Source organism: Octopus bimaculoides, chromosome 2 (genome assembly GCF_001194135.2).
Source record: "Octopus bimaculoides isolate UCB-OBI-ISO-001 chromosome 2, ASM119413v2, whole genome shotgun sequence".
Classification (NCBI taxonomy): domain Eukaryota; kingdom Metazoa; phylum Mollusca; class Cephalopoda; order Octopoda; family Octopodidae; genus Octopus; species Octopus bimaculoides.
The window spans coordinates 27,850,442-27,866,211 of NC_068982.1; the positions used below are offsets into that span (position 1 = coordinate 27,850,442).

A 15,770-nucleotide genomic window follows, 5' to 3' on the forward strand; every position below is an offset into this window, starting at 1 on the left:
TACCAAGACTACTTATTGTTATCTATCCAAAACTGTCTCTCTTACATGTTTGGGGGAGAGCAAGAGAGAGAGAGAGAGAGAGGAACAAGGAGAAATAGAGAAAGACAGATACACATATCTTACATACGTTTAGCCAATAGACCTCAACATCTGACCACCAATGCACAGTACATCTCAAGTCTCCTATATTGTTACAACATTGTTACATCACCAGCTGTAATCTTTATTGTTCCTGAAGCCAGCATTCACATCAATCACTTTACAGGATATATAAATTATGCAGAAGCATGATGCATATACTTACATGTGCATATCTGCATGTAAGCTGAGTATCAAAACAAATTTACAGACAACTACTAAGATGATTTATTTTTCATTTCCATCATTAAGAACATCTGCTTGTTACTGACAATTATTAGAAAGCTGATAAGATAAAAAAAAAAAAAAAAAAAAAAAAAAAAAATCTCATTTGCTTCTTGTCATCATGCTGTTGAAAGCATTAGTAAGCAAATGCAAAGCCTTATCTTCTAGTATTAATTCATATTTTTCAATGAAAAGCAATTTACATTACATTTTAAAGTTTTTAACTCTTTTTCATTTTCCTTTTGTATGGCATGTTTTCAACTTTTGCTTTTATTTCTATCTTTAAAAACTTCCATTATAGAAAATTATTTTAATGACAATTTTGGTGATAATGCTGCTGCTGCTAAAGTATCTGGAATCTACAGCTAATGATCTGTGTGCCACTCAAAGATTAGAATTAAAATACTGTTCGTTTATAGAAGGTATCAAGCATATTTTATCACAGGTATAGAAAACAATAGTTAGAGTGCATCAAAATAAGTGTCTTTTTAGTTTTTTTTTTGAAAGCGTGAGTTATTAGAGTATCCCAAAGTCTTAGCAGATCTTAAGTATAGAAAAAAAAAAAAGAAAACAAATTTAATTGCTCAAAATAACTAACTGGATGAGAAGCTTAATTACATGAAAAGATAAATTGTATCAACAATGTTAATATATTTTCTCACTAGCCTCCAATAACAAATAAGACAGTTACAAGAAATAAACAGATCTTGACAATTATTGGCTGAGTTGGTTTTGAAGCTGTCCAGAAAATACGGCGACACTCTTGCAACTATGTTCAAGCATTATGGTTGGTTGGTTGGTTGGTTGGTGTTTGTGTGTGTGTGTGTGTGTGTGTGTGTGTGTGTGTGTGTGTGTGTGTGTGTGTGTGCCCATCTGTTTTTACTACTCTTAGATTAATAATTAGGGACAATTGGATGAGAATAGAGCGTTTGACGATTAACTTGATTTGTTGCAGGTTAGAAGTTAGAGGGAAAATGCAGAGCATTTCAAAGAAATATGGTCTAGGGAAATAGGCTTGGTATGAGATTGGAGAGGTGAAACAATAAGGTAGCAGAAAAAACAAGCCAAGGGCATCCACTGAGATGGTACCTTCAGAAATTCAGAGGTTGTTAGAGTAGTGACAAAGATACAACTTCAATCAATGAAGTGTTGTATGTTAACAATGTTTCTTAATGAAAAAGGTAGGTAGCAGTTTTCAAGGAAGCAATCCAGAATGAATGTATACCCCATCCAAGCTGCAGGGGCAGTAATCAATCACCAAGCTTATATGCACCTTGAAAAAGGTAAATATCAAGTATTTCTGGATCTAAAAAGATATAGCCTATATCTATGCAATTGGGAACTTCTTAAAAGTGGAAAATGTGAAGACAATGTCAAAAATGGTGTTATGTACTACAGAAAACACAGTACAACCAACACTTATACAAGCAAATGTCTTGTCTTTTCACACATAGCATATCTTTGTGAATAGAAAGCAAAAAAAAAAAAAAAAAAAAAAAAAAAAAAGGATCAGCTGGATTAGCTTCAATCCTGTGTTGGGATTCCATCAGTGATTGAAACCCAGTTTAACTGTTCACAGTAGCACTTTAAAATCTGCAAATACTTGACTGAATTAAGCAGATCAAGCTGCATATTATAATACATTCCTGGAAGTTAATTTGATTGATAAATCACTGGTGTACTAAAAAATGTTTTGTTCCACTGCTATTATGTACTAAAGAACATATACCTATAGATTTTAGCCAATACTGTATGTAAGAAATATGATGTACTCTGCAGTGCATAATAACAGTAAAATGAAACACTTGACAAATTAATAATTTATTAATGTAGAAAAATATTAATGTTTCCTTGAAGTGTTGTCACTCTTGAGCAGGAGTTCATCATTAAATAGTCTATGCAGAATGCTTCATAGCATTCTTCAGTGGAGGATGTTAAGCAAGTGGTTAGAGACACTATGTGAATGGTGCATACGTGTTGAATGAGAATTATGTAGGGGAAGATTCATCAGCATAGAAATAGATATGACATGTAATGAGAGGAACGGTTACTAATATGAAAGAAGAAAAGGGGTCAGGCATATAATTGAATCTCGAGTAGAAGCTTGAGAGAACCCGACTCCTTTACAACAACAGTGATTTGGAAGAAGTAACTGAAATGATGAAGCCAATAATTTGGTAACTTTGCCAGTGATAGTCAGAAACCAAAATAATTTCAACAAGATCGTACTGATCAAGGAATGATTCTCAAATGAAGTGATTGAGATTCAAGGAATATTTACTTACAAGTTCATTAAAAATGATAATCCCTAACGACTTGTAAGTAGAGAGAGGGGAGCAGAGAGTGAAAGAAGGAGACACACACACACACACACACTGAAAGACAAAAAAGGTGAGAGACAAATTGTGTGTTAGAGAGAGAGAGAGAGAGAGAGAGAGAGAATGAGTCAACCCAGCAATGATGAAAATAACTGCATTGAAATTGATTTGGTTATGTTAGTTTTGAAGGATCATACTGTTTGTTACAATTAACAGCTTTGAACAAAGCAGTGAAAAGAGAAAAAAAAAAGGAATATATTTGCATATGAGTGTAGGCAAGCTTTTGTATGAATGTGCACGCATTGCACTCGTAAGAACAAGTGGAGTGTAAAGATGTGTAGACTTTTGGCTTTAGCTTCAAGGATACTGCTAATAGAATTGGGTTGAAAAATTGTGGGAAAGACAATTTGGCAAAATTGGTAAAAACTGTTTTGGCCAAAAGCCAAAAGGCTTAACTGAAATTAGGAAACTGAGAACCTATAAGCTATGATTATAAAAAGATAACTTCCACACCTTTCATATCTTTGGTGCAAGAGTTTATTCAGTTCAATATAAAAACCAATAAAAATAAGTACATAACATACTTCAGTTTGATAAAAACATGAATTATGGCTATTTCTACGTTCTGTACTAACACATTGTCTTTTACATGTGAAAAAGACAAAAGAGACAATAAAACTTTTGTTTACTGAGATTGCTTTCCGTTTTTTAAAATTAATTTTTGAACTGCTTAGTTCAAAAATAAGTGTCAGGATAAGAGTTTAGTAAACTTCAGTTCAAATGAAATATTAGTTCCAAATTTTGGCAGATGGCCAGTAATTTTGGGGGAGGGGTTAAGTCAATTACTTTGACCCTAGTGCTTGACTTATTTCATCGATGCTGGAAGAATAAACAGCAAAAATCAACCTTGGTGGAATTTGAACTCAGAATGTAAAGAGACGAAATACCATTAAACATTTTGCCGGGTGTGCTAATGATTCTGCCAGCTTGCTTGCTCACTTCTCAACAAATATTAACATGCAAAATATAAGGGAAAAAGTGTTTAAATGAGTAAGGTACCTAAAAATCGAGTATTTTCTCTTCTAAAGAAATAGACTGGTATTGAAAATAACTTGAAATGATATAGTTAGCCCAATATGTCCATAGTCTAACTGAATATCTCAACATTGTCTTTACACATATTTTGAATATGTACATATATGTATATTGGTTTCAAATTTTTTCACAAGGCCAGCAATTTCAGGGGAGGGGACAAGTTGATTACATTGACCCCCACAGATTAACTGGTCCTTATTTTATCAAACCCAGAAGGATAAAAGGCAAAGTCAACCTCAGCACAATTTGAACTCAGAATGTAAAAGACAGATGAAATGCCACTAAGCATTTTGCCCTGCATGCTAACTACTCTACCAGCTTGTTGCCTTGAATATATACATAATATATTAGTTCAATTAAAATTTTGTTGTCTGGAAGAATTTACAAATAATGACAATATCAAAATAACTTTATGGCAACACAGAATATAAATGATGTTGGCACTTTGTTGAGTGTCGTATAGCTTATACATCCTGTCCACATGCATAAAACTTGTATTTTCTTTTCTTTGCACATAAATTATAAGCAGTTTACAGATGTGGCAGAAAAGCTGTGAGATCTAATGTAAAAGTCTATAAACTAAATTCAAGATTTCTTAGAAAATTTTAATTTTGAAAACTGCTTATCATGTAAACACTAAATTTTAACTTGTCATTAAGCTAAAAGAAAACATCTGCCGGAATATGTATTCATTGTGACCTATATTTGCATTGTTACATTTATAAAAATATTGCATTTAGTCATATTTTTCTCTATACCTTTGAAACGTCTATATTGTCAGAACTGAAGGAAACTAATTTGAATACACACATACACAATGATGTGTGTGTGTGTGTGAAGTAATGCAGTCCTAAATGGAATAAGGTTTCTTAAATCTTTTATTATTATTACTGAAATGCTGCAGATAAACTGGGAGCAATGTGCTAGTGTTGCTGCAGAAATGATAGTAGAAAGTATATTAGTGAGCTCGAGAGGAAAGCTGGGTTACGAACAGGTCAATAGAATGTAGTTGACAGATGTTTGGTTAAGAGAGTAGAGGAAGAAAACTACTTGATGATGAAACACTTCTATTGCACAGCTACTTCTATATTAGCAAACTAAGTATGATTCCAGGGTACAGTAAGGTTGTTAGATGTTATGCTAAGGATACATATTAGATTTACAAATTACAATCTATGAGAAAAAAAAAAAAAAAAATTTAGTTTCCTTTTGAAGTTCAAAATGGTTGGACATTTTCTAATAACAAGCAGCAGTATTTTCTATTGATAAGACTGTAGTGTTATATACATTGTCTACCATGACTATCACTGAGTACAGTTTGAAGTAATTACTGAAAGTAGATTAGAAATGAGTCAAGGAAAATAGTAAAGTGAGAAGGAGCTAAGGAACTAATGCTCTTATAAATTAGATTTTCAATTACACTCTCATTGGCAACAAATGTAGTTTAACTGATGTTGAATGACATATTTTAGCAAAGATATAACCATTTTTATGAATTTGTGTTGCAAGATTCCTAATGTGAAACTGTGCTGAAACAGATATTGTTGTATTTCGGGATGGTCATTTTGCTTTTTTGGCCAACACACACACTATACATATTCGGTCTTCACTGGTTTATTACTGTTCTTATTCTAACTCATGTCAATTGCCAGAGATCTTTCGTCACATCTGTGACCTCTTCAGTGAAGACCTTTTCTGTCCTCGTGTGTGCTCCTGCTCCACTTAATCCATCAGAGAATGGATTAAGCAGAGCAAAAACACACACGAGGACAGAAAGTATCACTAAAGGAGTCACAGATGTGTGACAAAAAGACTTCCGGACAATAGACATGAGTTATAATAAGAACACTAATTAATGAGTGAAAAACAAATATATAGTGCGTGTGTTTATTTGGTGGTGGGGGAAATGACCATCCCAAAATACAACAATAAACCTTACTGTTTTGAAATTTTTCCATATCCTAAAAGACTGGAGGTTTACTATAAAAGCCAGCGTTTTTAACCTGTAAAGCCTATTCTGATGAAAGAGTATGAAATTTTTGATATCTGGTATGTTATTTGGAAGCTATATTTAATATAACACCAAGATCATTTCATTCTCAGAGATATTTCTCTCAAAGATTCAGGCAGAGCTGTTTGGTTAAGAAATTTGCAACCACATGGCTCCAGGTTTGGTCCCACTGCATGACACTTTAAGCAATTATCTTTTGCCATGGGTTAAGCTTGATCAATGCCTTGTTAAGTAGAATTTGGTGAAGGCTCATCATGCACGTGTGTGTGTGTGTGTGTGTGTATTATTTAGTCATGTAAATTGGTAAAAAGATATAAACTTTGGCAAGAAAACTGCTAAAACCAGCACTTTCAAACAAAATAACCTATTGCATCTGTTTCCCCCAATTTGTATGGAGGCTTGCTTGTCACATTTGCCATCCTAAAGGCAGTGAATCAACTAGAGATTGGCCGTTGGAAAAATATATCCAACACGGCTATTGTTCACAAAATATGATAAAAAATTAATAATAAATAACACAGATGGTTTCAAAGAGACAACTGATTTGTGATTTTTGTGGTGTTTAGTTGAGATAACTACTATTCATTGATTTGCTGATTTTGTTCATGATGGTTGGTAAATATACTCTAAATGTGTTTAATTAGAGAGATGTGAAAAGACTCAAGGCATTAATGGTCATCTGCATTACCATAGGAAGTTGTAAGATGATAAATATGTTAAATGCAAAATCTATTTAGAATAGAAAGTTTAATAAGTCATATTGTTCAGATTAAAAAAGAAAATTATCAATTGAAGCTGCATGAGAAGTCAGAGATTATCTGGCCTTGCATTTATATTGACTTAGAAGATTTTTAGCTTGTTCATGCATAGAGAGAATGTAACTTGAAACTACCTTCTTCAAGGTGATAGAAATTAGGTGTTAGTGCTATTAAAAATGTCCTGGTCAGTTATGTTACCCTTGGAGAATATTTTGAGGTTTCTGTACAAGGTTAAAAAGTTTGCTTTGCATCTGTATGATTTCAGGTTCTGTCCAAATGGGTGGCACCTTGAGCAAGTGTCTTCTAGCCTTGGGAAGACTTGCACAGTAATGCAAGTCTAGCTTAAGGTGTCTAGTAGTGCATAGGTGTTGTTAGAGGGGGTAATACATCAAAGTGCAGAAGAAGAACTAAAGATAGCCAAAACTGCAGCAGGGTTGGCAAGAGTGTGGCTTAGAAGTGGAAAGACTAGATTGATTTCATAAAAAATAGGTTATGGGGAAAGGAAAATCAAAAATGTGATTTTCACCAAATTCAGCTACTGTGATGAAGATACAAGGTGGTATCAAAAAGTTCCCAGACTAGTTAGATTTGATAAAAAAACAAACTTATTTACCTAAGTTTTAACATCATCATCTTTGAAATAGTCACCTTGCACAGCAATACACTGGTCCCAGCATTCCTGCCACTTTTGGAATCCGGCCTGGAAGTCGTTTCAATAAGCGAGTTAAAGACCTTCTGGGATTTGCTCTTAATCTAAACAATGGTGCCAAAATGGTGACCTTTGAGCTGCCTTCATTTTAGGGAAGAGTTGGAAGTCTGCAGGTGCTAAATCTGGTGAATAGAGTGGATGTGGAAGCGGTACCATTTTAATTTTGGTGAGAAACTCACAAGTGAGGAGAGCCTGGTGACAGGGTGCATTGTTGTCATGAAGAATCCAATTCTTTGCGCTTCACAGATCTGATTGCTTTAATCAAATGTCCTCTCTCATTGATTGTCCTTTCACCGATCATCATGCACAATCTAATTAATTTTCTCCACATTTCCGGGGATGATGCTCATGGAAGGTCTTCCAGGTCACTCATCTCCCAAGGATGTTCTTCCACTTTTGAAGTGCCTGTGCCACTAGAAACATTGCATACAATCCATTGTTGCCGTAGCTTGTTGAAGCATGCTCAATGTCTCTGCAGTAGACTTCTCAAGTTTATTGCAAAATTTTACATTGGCTCTTTGTTCCAACTTCCAGACCATGACAAAAATCACAGATTACAGCAAATATGTGATCAGAAAAACACAAATTTCACAACTTGCGAAGTAAACACAGCAATGTCACTTGGCACATTGAATGCGCAACCATCTGCTGCCATCTGTTGGTGCATTACAGAACTAGTCCGGGAACTTTTTGATACCACCTTCACTTAAATAAAGAAGTGTGATCTGATAGAAGAAAATAAAATGTGATTGTGTGATTAGGAAAATGTGATTAGGAAGTTTGCTTCACTACTGTATGGTTTCAGATTCCATCCATCTGGGTGAGACCATGAGCTAGTGTCTTCTAGTCTTGAGCAGACCAATGCCATGTAAGATTTGGTAGACACAAATTGTATGTAAATGTGACGTGTGATTATGTGTGTACACATGCTTATAGTGGATTCTCCTGTCGGCTATGCAGCATGAGGATGCAATAACCATTATCGTAACTGTTTGACTACCCACACAGATGGTGAAGGCTTGTGAAAGACCAGCTACACTTTTTGGAAATCTTGATAGTAGAAAGTTGCTATCAAATAGAGTCCTCCCTCCCTCCACACACACAAACCCCCACACAGACATGTGCACACACAAACTGACATACACATGCACACAAACTCCAACACAGACACATGCACACACAAACTGACATGCATGCACGCACTCCCACACACGCACGCATGCACTCTCATACACATACACACGTCCACACTCACACACACATGCACACTCCCACACACACACACACACATACAGATCAATATAGACACGTGTTTCAGCCAAAAGGCTAGACACCTTTTTGTGTAGAGCTGTAGTGTCAATGAACTCATTTGGCAAATTTATTTGCAAGTGTCCCAATGGAGATGTGAAAACAATCTTGTATTACATATTCAGTATTTCACTTATCCTTTGGAGATCTGCATTCAGTGAGCCATTTTCTTTGAACAGTGATCCTATCTTGTATTGTATTGAAGCAGACTTTTGCAAATCTAATAGAAGGCTTTAGGATTTGTCTTTACATTTTTTACAGCCCTGGCCCCTCTTATTTTCATGGAAGTGTTCGAGTTCATTTTAAACAGTGCTTGTTTGAGATACAGTTCCTCACTATCCTTTAGTGACCTTTTAGACAATTTGAGATCTTTGTCATCGCATTAGAATTTTCCTATCTCTGGGAATTATGCTTTTCTGTTGGTTTGACATTCTCTAGAGCAAACTTACTGCATACATACTGCATAAAGACATATATATATATATATATATACATACATAAACTTACATGTTTACACGCACATGCATATATACACACACATTTATTCTCAGACACAAACATGTAACATGAATATAGACACACACATGCATATATAAAAGTAAGCATGAGTGTGTTGTGAGCTTGTGAATTTCCACATGTCTGTATATTGTCACCGTATGAGCAAAAGCAGGGTTTAAGTTTCAAATAATATTTCCCCATAGTTTAGTGATTTTGTTGCATGTGAAACAAATGGAATATGAATACTTTACTGGTATAAAACGAAATGGTGACAGGAAGGGCAACTGGCTATAAAATACTGCCTTAAACTTTTATCCAACCCAATGTAGCATGGAAGAAGTGGATGTAAAAATGCTGACTTATGAAGTTGAGAAGAATTTTGTTCAAAGAATGAATTTTAACAACATATCAAAAGCACAAAAGAAAAAAAATAAAGCATTTAGAATTAATTGCGAAATGGTTCATTTAGCTTTTTCAGGTTTAGTAGACACATAACAGCTAACAGGATGAAGAGAGACTGTCTACTACCAATACCATAACAAAATGTTTATAATGTGAAATCAACAGTCAAAACAAAATCATTCCAACTAATTAGAATGTTCTAAATTTTGAATTTTTGGAAAAAGAGACATTTATGACTAATTGATAAAACCTTGAAATAGAAAGCCTACAAATGCTAAATATTCAGTGAATTTTATTTGAAGCTGATTATTCGCTCTGCTGCTACTCAGAGTTTCTTGCTGCATGCAGAATGAGAGAGAGAGAGTGCAAACACTTAAAACTTACAAGCCCCCCCCCCCCAAACAAATGGGATTAACTTCACCCATTTTAACAAATATTGAGCAGATAATATTTAACAAATTTAACATTAACAACAAATTTACAAATATTAAATGCTTTACAGTTTGGAGGAGAGAAATCTCTTGAGCATAATCAGCAAATATCAACTTTCCCTCATATAAGGAGAAAAAAAAAACAAACAAACAAAAAATAACACACACACACACACAAAAAGACAAAATCAAAAATTAAAATTTTTTTTGTTAGTAATTTTAAAGGCTGGACAAATGGTAGATTCTTGAACTAAAAATACAGTATTTAGTTTTTCTCCTCCTACTTTCTGAGCTGCAGAATTTGACTTTACCTTTTCAACTCTCTTGGGTTTGATAAAATATGCACCAAGCATATATTATAGTTGATTTTATCAACTATAAAATACTCTCACAAGAAATGTATGGTCTGTTTGAAGTCATTATGAAAACAAATCTAAAAAGAAGTATTGATCTAGATATATAAATAGCATTTTGCTTTGAACACAACACAAGGCTCAAGATAATAGAGATCAATATATTGCAGAAATTAATTTGAATGGCTGTGAAAATTGACAAATACCATTATTCTAATTAAATCAAATTTGGTAGTAACAAGATTTTCCAATAGTAATTTACCTACTTTTTGTATTATGAAAATAGTATGCAAAGTTCCAGTAGAATTCAAACTGTTTACTTCATTATGCCAGTCTGTAACCAATTTGGCCTTGTAGTCACAATCTTTAGAAACTGATAAATATAATGAACCAAGAAAGCCTTCTTTTGTGCTAATGGGGAAGGATGATTGACTTGCTAGAAATAGCAGCTGAATCTCCCTGAATCATATACTATTATCTTGAATAAGGGAAAGCCACTAGATATTATAGCCCTAAACATATACTCCTAAAAAAAAAAAAAAATGAAATGGTCATGGCTAGAACACCTTTGATTGATTACATTTGACAACAATAGGTAAATGTAAACTCCAGAACATAGCATAGATTTTATAAAATTTGACAATTCATTAAATGAAGCAAAAACATGATAATTCCATTCTATTTTGTAAAGCCTACAAAATTAAAATATTTACTATTGTTTATATTTTAGGATGGTCATTTATTTTTCTTTTTGCTAAATAAACATGCACTATATACTCATCCTTCACTTCAGCTTCATTATTCTACTTATTTTAGTAGTCTTTGTCTGAACTCTTTCATCACACGTCTCCTGTTCTGTTTAATCCATTGTTTTTCTGTGGTGTGTATCCTTATCTATGCATGTGTCTGTATCTGTGTGTGTGTCTATGTGTGTTTTGTGTGCTGTAAATGGGTTTGCTTACTCTATTGTTTGTATGTGTTTTATTTAGTCTTTTATTTGTTTATTTACTTTTTGTTATTCCTTAAGTATGTGTGTGTATGGGTTTATGTATTACACTGTATCTGTCTTTTTTCTTCTCTCATTCTGTCTGTAATCATGTTGTGTAGTATGGTGGAAGGGTGAATAAAGCTGAAGCAACAAACAAGTATATAGTGTATGTGGTTATTTAGTAAATAACAACAAAAAAAAAATTGACCATCCCGAAATATATCCGTTTCAACACACAATTCATACCAGGAATCTTCCAAAACAAATACATAAATGTAAATATTTACTTTTTTAACCAAAGAAAATGTAATTACTTGGCTCCTAATTTTATAAAATAGTACACAACCAGTTATTCCTCCAAATCACAAAAGAACAGTTATCATCAATGGCAAAAAATTAAAAACAAAAATTAGTTTCAGATGCTTAAAAAACCAATATTAAATATCAGTTTATACTGGCATGAAAGTAAAAAGTTAAAAAGCTACATCTGCCATACAAATAAGAAGCTAATCTACAAAAGATTTTTTTTTTAAGAAGAGAATGTAAATATATATTTTTCCTTTAAAGCAACATTATCAAAAATAAATAATTATATATCTACTCATCATGTAGTAGTTATATTTGAACCTCTTATCTATCAGTTTAATTCTAATAAAACCACTAATTTTAATATTCATAAAGAAAATTCTATTTAACTTTCATATAATACTAAAGATAGTCGCTACTTGGAGTTTATATGCAGTTGCTCAACTGGCTGGAAATAGCAACTAAATCATTGAAATTATCAAGATAATGTGATCCAATGTGTACTGCAGTAAAACAGGAGGACAAGATGGTCATGACTGATACATAATATTGTAGGTCTCTCTGATCATGGCAGACTCGAGACTAAACATCACCATAGATTTGAGCTATACTTTTTTTAATTGTACATTTCAAATATTTCCTTAATTTCGGATTAACAAATTTGAAAGCAATTTAGATTTTTTACTTCTGTGTAAGAGGCTGGCAAAAAGATCTAGGAGATACTATACAAAACAACTAGTTTCCCACAAAAACAAGGTTATCTTTTGCATTAGTTTGCATTCATCCAGAGTAAAATAAAATTGAAAACTTGCTTTTTTTTTTTATTGCTTTAAAATTCCTCCCCAGCACAACTAAAGTTAAAACTTTAGTTCAGAATTTGACTTACCTGAGAGCATGTACACAATATATGGCTCGGGGTACATTTTTCTTATCATAGATGTCAGTGGTTTCAGGATAAAATATCTGGAATTGAGAAAAAATGTGTTATATAGAATATTTTAACAAAAAATACTATCTTATTAAGATATTCAAATTATTCTGCTAAGTGTAACATTTGTTTTTCTAGTCTATGTATCAAAACACACAAAGTTTTCCACATATTTTACATATATGAGCTTCATTTTGAATATTAACTTTTTTAGATAGGTAGCATTCTGCATAACTTGTAAAATCACATCCCTATTTTACATAAAGAAAAAGGTAAAGAAGGAAGCATAATCAAAACTGAAGTTAATAGAAAGACACAACAGTGGTGTGAGCACGATGAATGCAAGGACAATATAGGAGAGAGCATGATGAATGAAAGGGCAATACAGAAGGATCTGATGACACTGTCAAAAAATGGAATGGGACCAGGGTAATAATGATCTTGAATTGTCTACTAACACGTGATAGTCAATGAAAGAACCAATCACAACTAAGTTATCAAAAGGTTCAATTATATGCAACAGTTATCAAAAAAATCGAGATGCAAATTTATTTTTAGAGTATCATCCTTTTATGAAAGGGTTTGCACAAAGACAAATTCAAGAACACTGGCATATATAGCATTCACTAATACAAAGTAGCATGAAAGTGCTACTTTATAACATTAGACATTATCATTTGTAGTAATCCCTTGACCATCACGGGTGTTACATTCTAAAACCCTTGCGATAGGTGAAAATCCAAAGTAGAAACAGTACTGTATATTTTTATTATTTTATTATATAAATGAAAAACAACCATGGGGGAATAGATGTAAGCTTAAATAATAAACCATGATAGGTAAATCGCGATATGACAAGGGATTACTGCACATAACTTTTCCCCCCAGATAGCCATGACCCTTGATAAAAGCTAAACTGCAGTTTACCTCTAATAGTACCAACAAAAAGTCATTTTAAATGCTATTATCTTAAAATTGTGGAGTTTACAATAAAAATTATACAAGCAATTTTGGATTAGAATCTACTTTATAGTAAAGTTAAGAATATACGTGTATGCATGCACAAGTCTATGTCATTCTGACCTATTTATGAGACAGCACCCTTTCACATGTCAGTGCCCACTAGACACTACAAAACTTGAAATACTTTTAGCCTATTTCTCACTTTCAAACCCAATATGACCAGCTATTCTGGTCTCTCCCATAACTAAAAACAATGTCTAATAATTGCGTAATCAAGCCAACCTGTATAACATCCTAACACACAACAAGCCCCATACTTCACAAATCATCTTGTAGTTCAAGTATGCTTACTCGTCTCTCTCTCTCTTCTCAGTAACCAACAGTACAGTTTCCATAAAGCCAAATCTACTGGCTTTATGGGGACTTTGATGAAACCAATTATTTTTCTATTGCACCAATAAAATCTTTGAACGTCATGAGAATCTCCTTGTACAATGACCCAAATCTATCATGCAGCCTAACTGTTTGACTCTTTCTGTGCTTGAATGGGATGTTTGCTCTTTTCCATGCACACCCATAGTAACGACACGGTTCTCTAATTTTTGCAAACATATCCTTTTACCAGTTTTGCACTACCTTGAACAGAAAGCTCAAAAACATCTTCTAGTGGAGACATGGGGAGTTATAGCTTCAAGATCACTTGGACATAATCACTATGAATACCAAGGAACCAGTCATGCACTACATTCTCCTTATGTAGTAACAACACCACTAAAAACTCTTGAAATCGCTGTAAATGTTAGAACTCATTATCTGATAACTTTTCATAACTCCATATATATATATATATATATATATATAAAACATTGCTAAAACAACAACCAGGTCACTAGGTCTCCTCTTGAAGTTCAGGAAATATTTCAGCACTAATTAGTTGCTCACTCACTAACAAAGCTGAAATATAACTATATTAGAGTGTTGCCAACATATCTGGGATATTGCTTGTACTATTGGAGCATTATAAACAAGTCTAGGATAGTGGTTGTGCTTTATACACACACACACACACAAATATTGAAGTGGTGTTAACATAGTGATTATACTATACAGACAACATTTTACACAACATAAAAAATAAAAAAACTTTAGCTGATTGGCAAATGTTCACAAATTCACTTCAATCTCAGAGTTGTCCATCTCTTTTACCATTACTACAAAAGCTCTGTCCCTGAGAGCTATTAAAAAAGTTTTATTACCATTTAATGTTCTTGTAGTTTGTATTTTCTTATCTTTAATATATGGGCTGTGCGACTAAAAAATCCACTTTGGACTCGCAGAAAGGTTCAGTTCCACTGTGTGGATGTTGTCAACTGGTATCTACTATAGCCATGGATTGACCAATACAGCGATCCCTTGACTATCGTGAGTATTACGATACCAAAACCCCTTGTGATAGGTGAAAATCCGAAGTAGAAACAGTACTGTACAGTATTTTTTTTTTTTATTATTCTTATAATTTGTATATATTTATTTTATTATAAATGCAAAACAACACCACAGAGGAATCGATGTAAGCTCAAATAATAAACTGTGATAGGTGAACCGTGATATGGCGAGGGATTACTGTACCTTGTAAGTGAATTCGATAGGTGGAAACTAGAAGAAGCCAACCACATTTGTGTGTGTGTGTATGAAAATGAGTGCATATAACTCCGATAAGTGGAGGCGCAATGGCCCAGTGGTTAGGGCAGTGGACTCGCGGTCATAGGATCGCGGTCTCGATTTCCAGAGAGCAAAAACACCTAAAGCTCCACGAGGCTCCAGCAGGGGATGGTGGTGAACCCTGCTGTACTCTTTCACCACAACTTTCTCTCACTCTTACTTCCTGTTTCTGTTGTGCCTGTATTTCAAAGTGTCAGCCTTGTCACACTATGCCAACCATAACTCCAATATGTGCATTGATTATAAACAAAACTTCAAACAGTATCATTTATTTGCAATCTACCAGAAAAATATGTCTAGCTTTCTTCACAAGTCTTGATGTGTGTATGTTGATTATAAACAAACCTTCACAATTCACACAGTCATTTCTTTGCAGTCCCCTTGCAAAAGCATGTCTGAGATCTTTATTACTTGATAAACTGGGGGAACATCAACAGCCTGGATGAATGTAGTCCAAGTGAAGGTGGAATGCAAGTTACAGATACTTGTGGTGGAAAATAGCTATTGAGAGAGAGAGAGGAAAAGAGAGAAAGAGAGAGGAAGGGAGGGGGGAGAGAGAGAAAGGGAGGGGGAGAGAGAGAAAGGGAGGGGGAGAGAGAGAGAGAGAGAAAGAGAGA

At 33.8% G+C, this 15,770-nt stretch overlaps 1 protein-coding gene across 1 annotated transcript in view; it reads right to left on the reverse strand.

The window, feature by feature from the left end:
- Positions 1-15,770, reverse strand: part of LOC106872737 (ras GTPase-activating-like protein IQGAP1) — a 176,489-nt gene that overhangs the window by 92,144 nt on the left and 68,575 nt on the right. Inside the window, exon 5 of the mRNA XM_014919820.2 lies at positions 12,427-12,503. Coding sequence (XP_014775306.1) covers positions 12,427-12,503 — 77 coding nt within the window. The remainder of the gene's footprint in view (positions 1-12,426; positions 12,504-15,770) is intronic.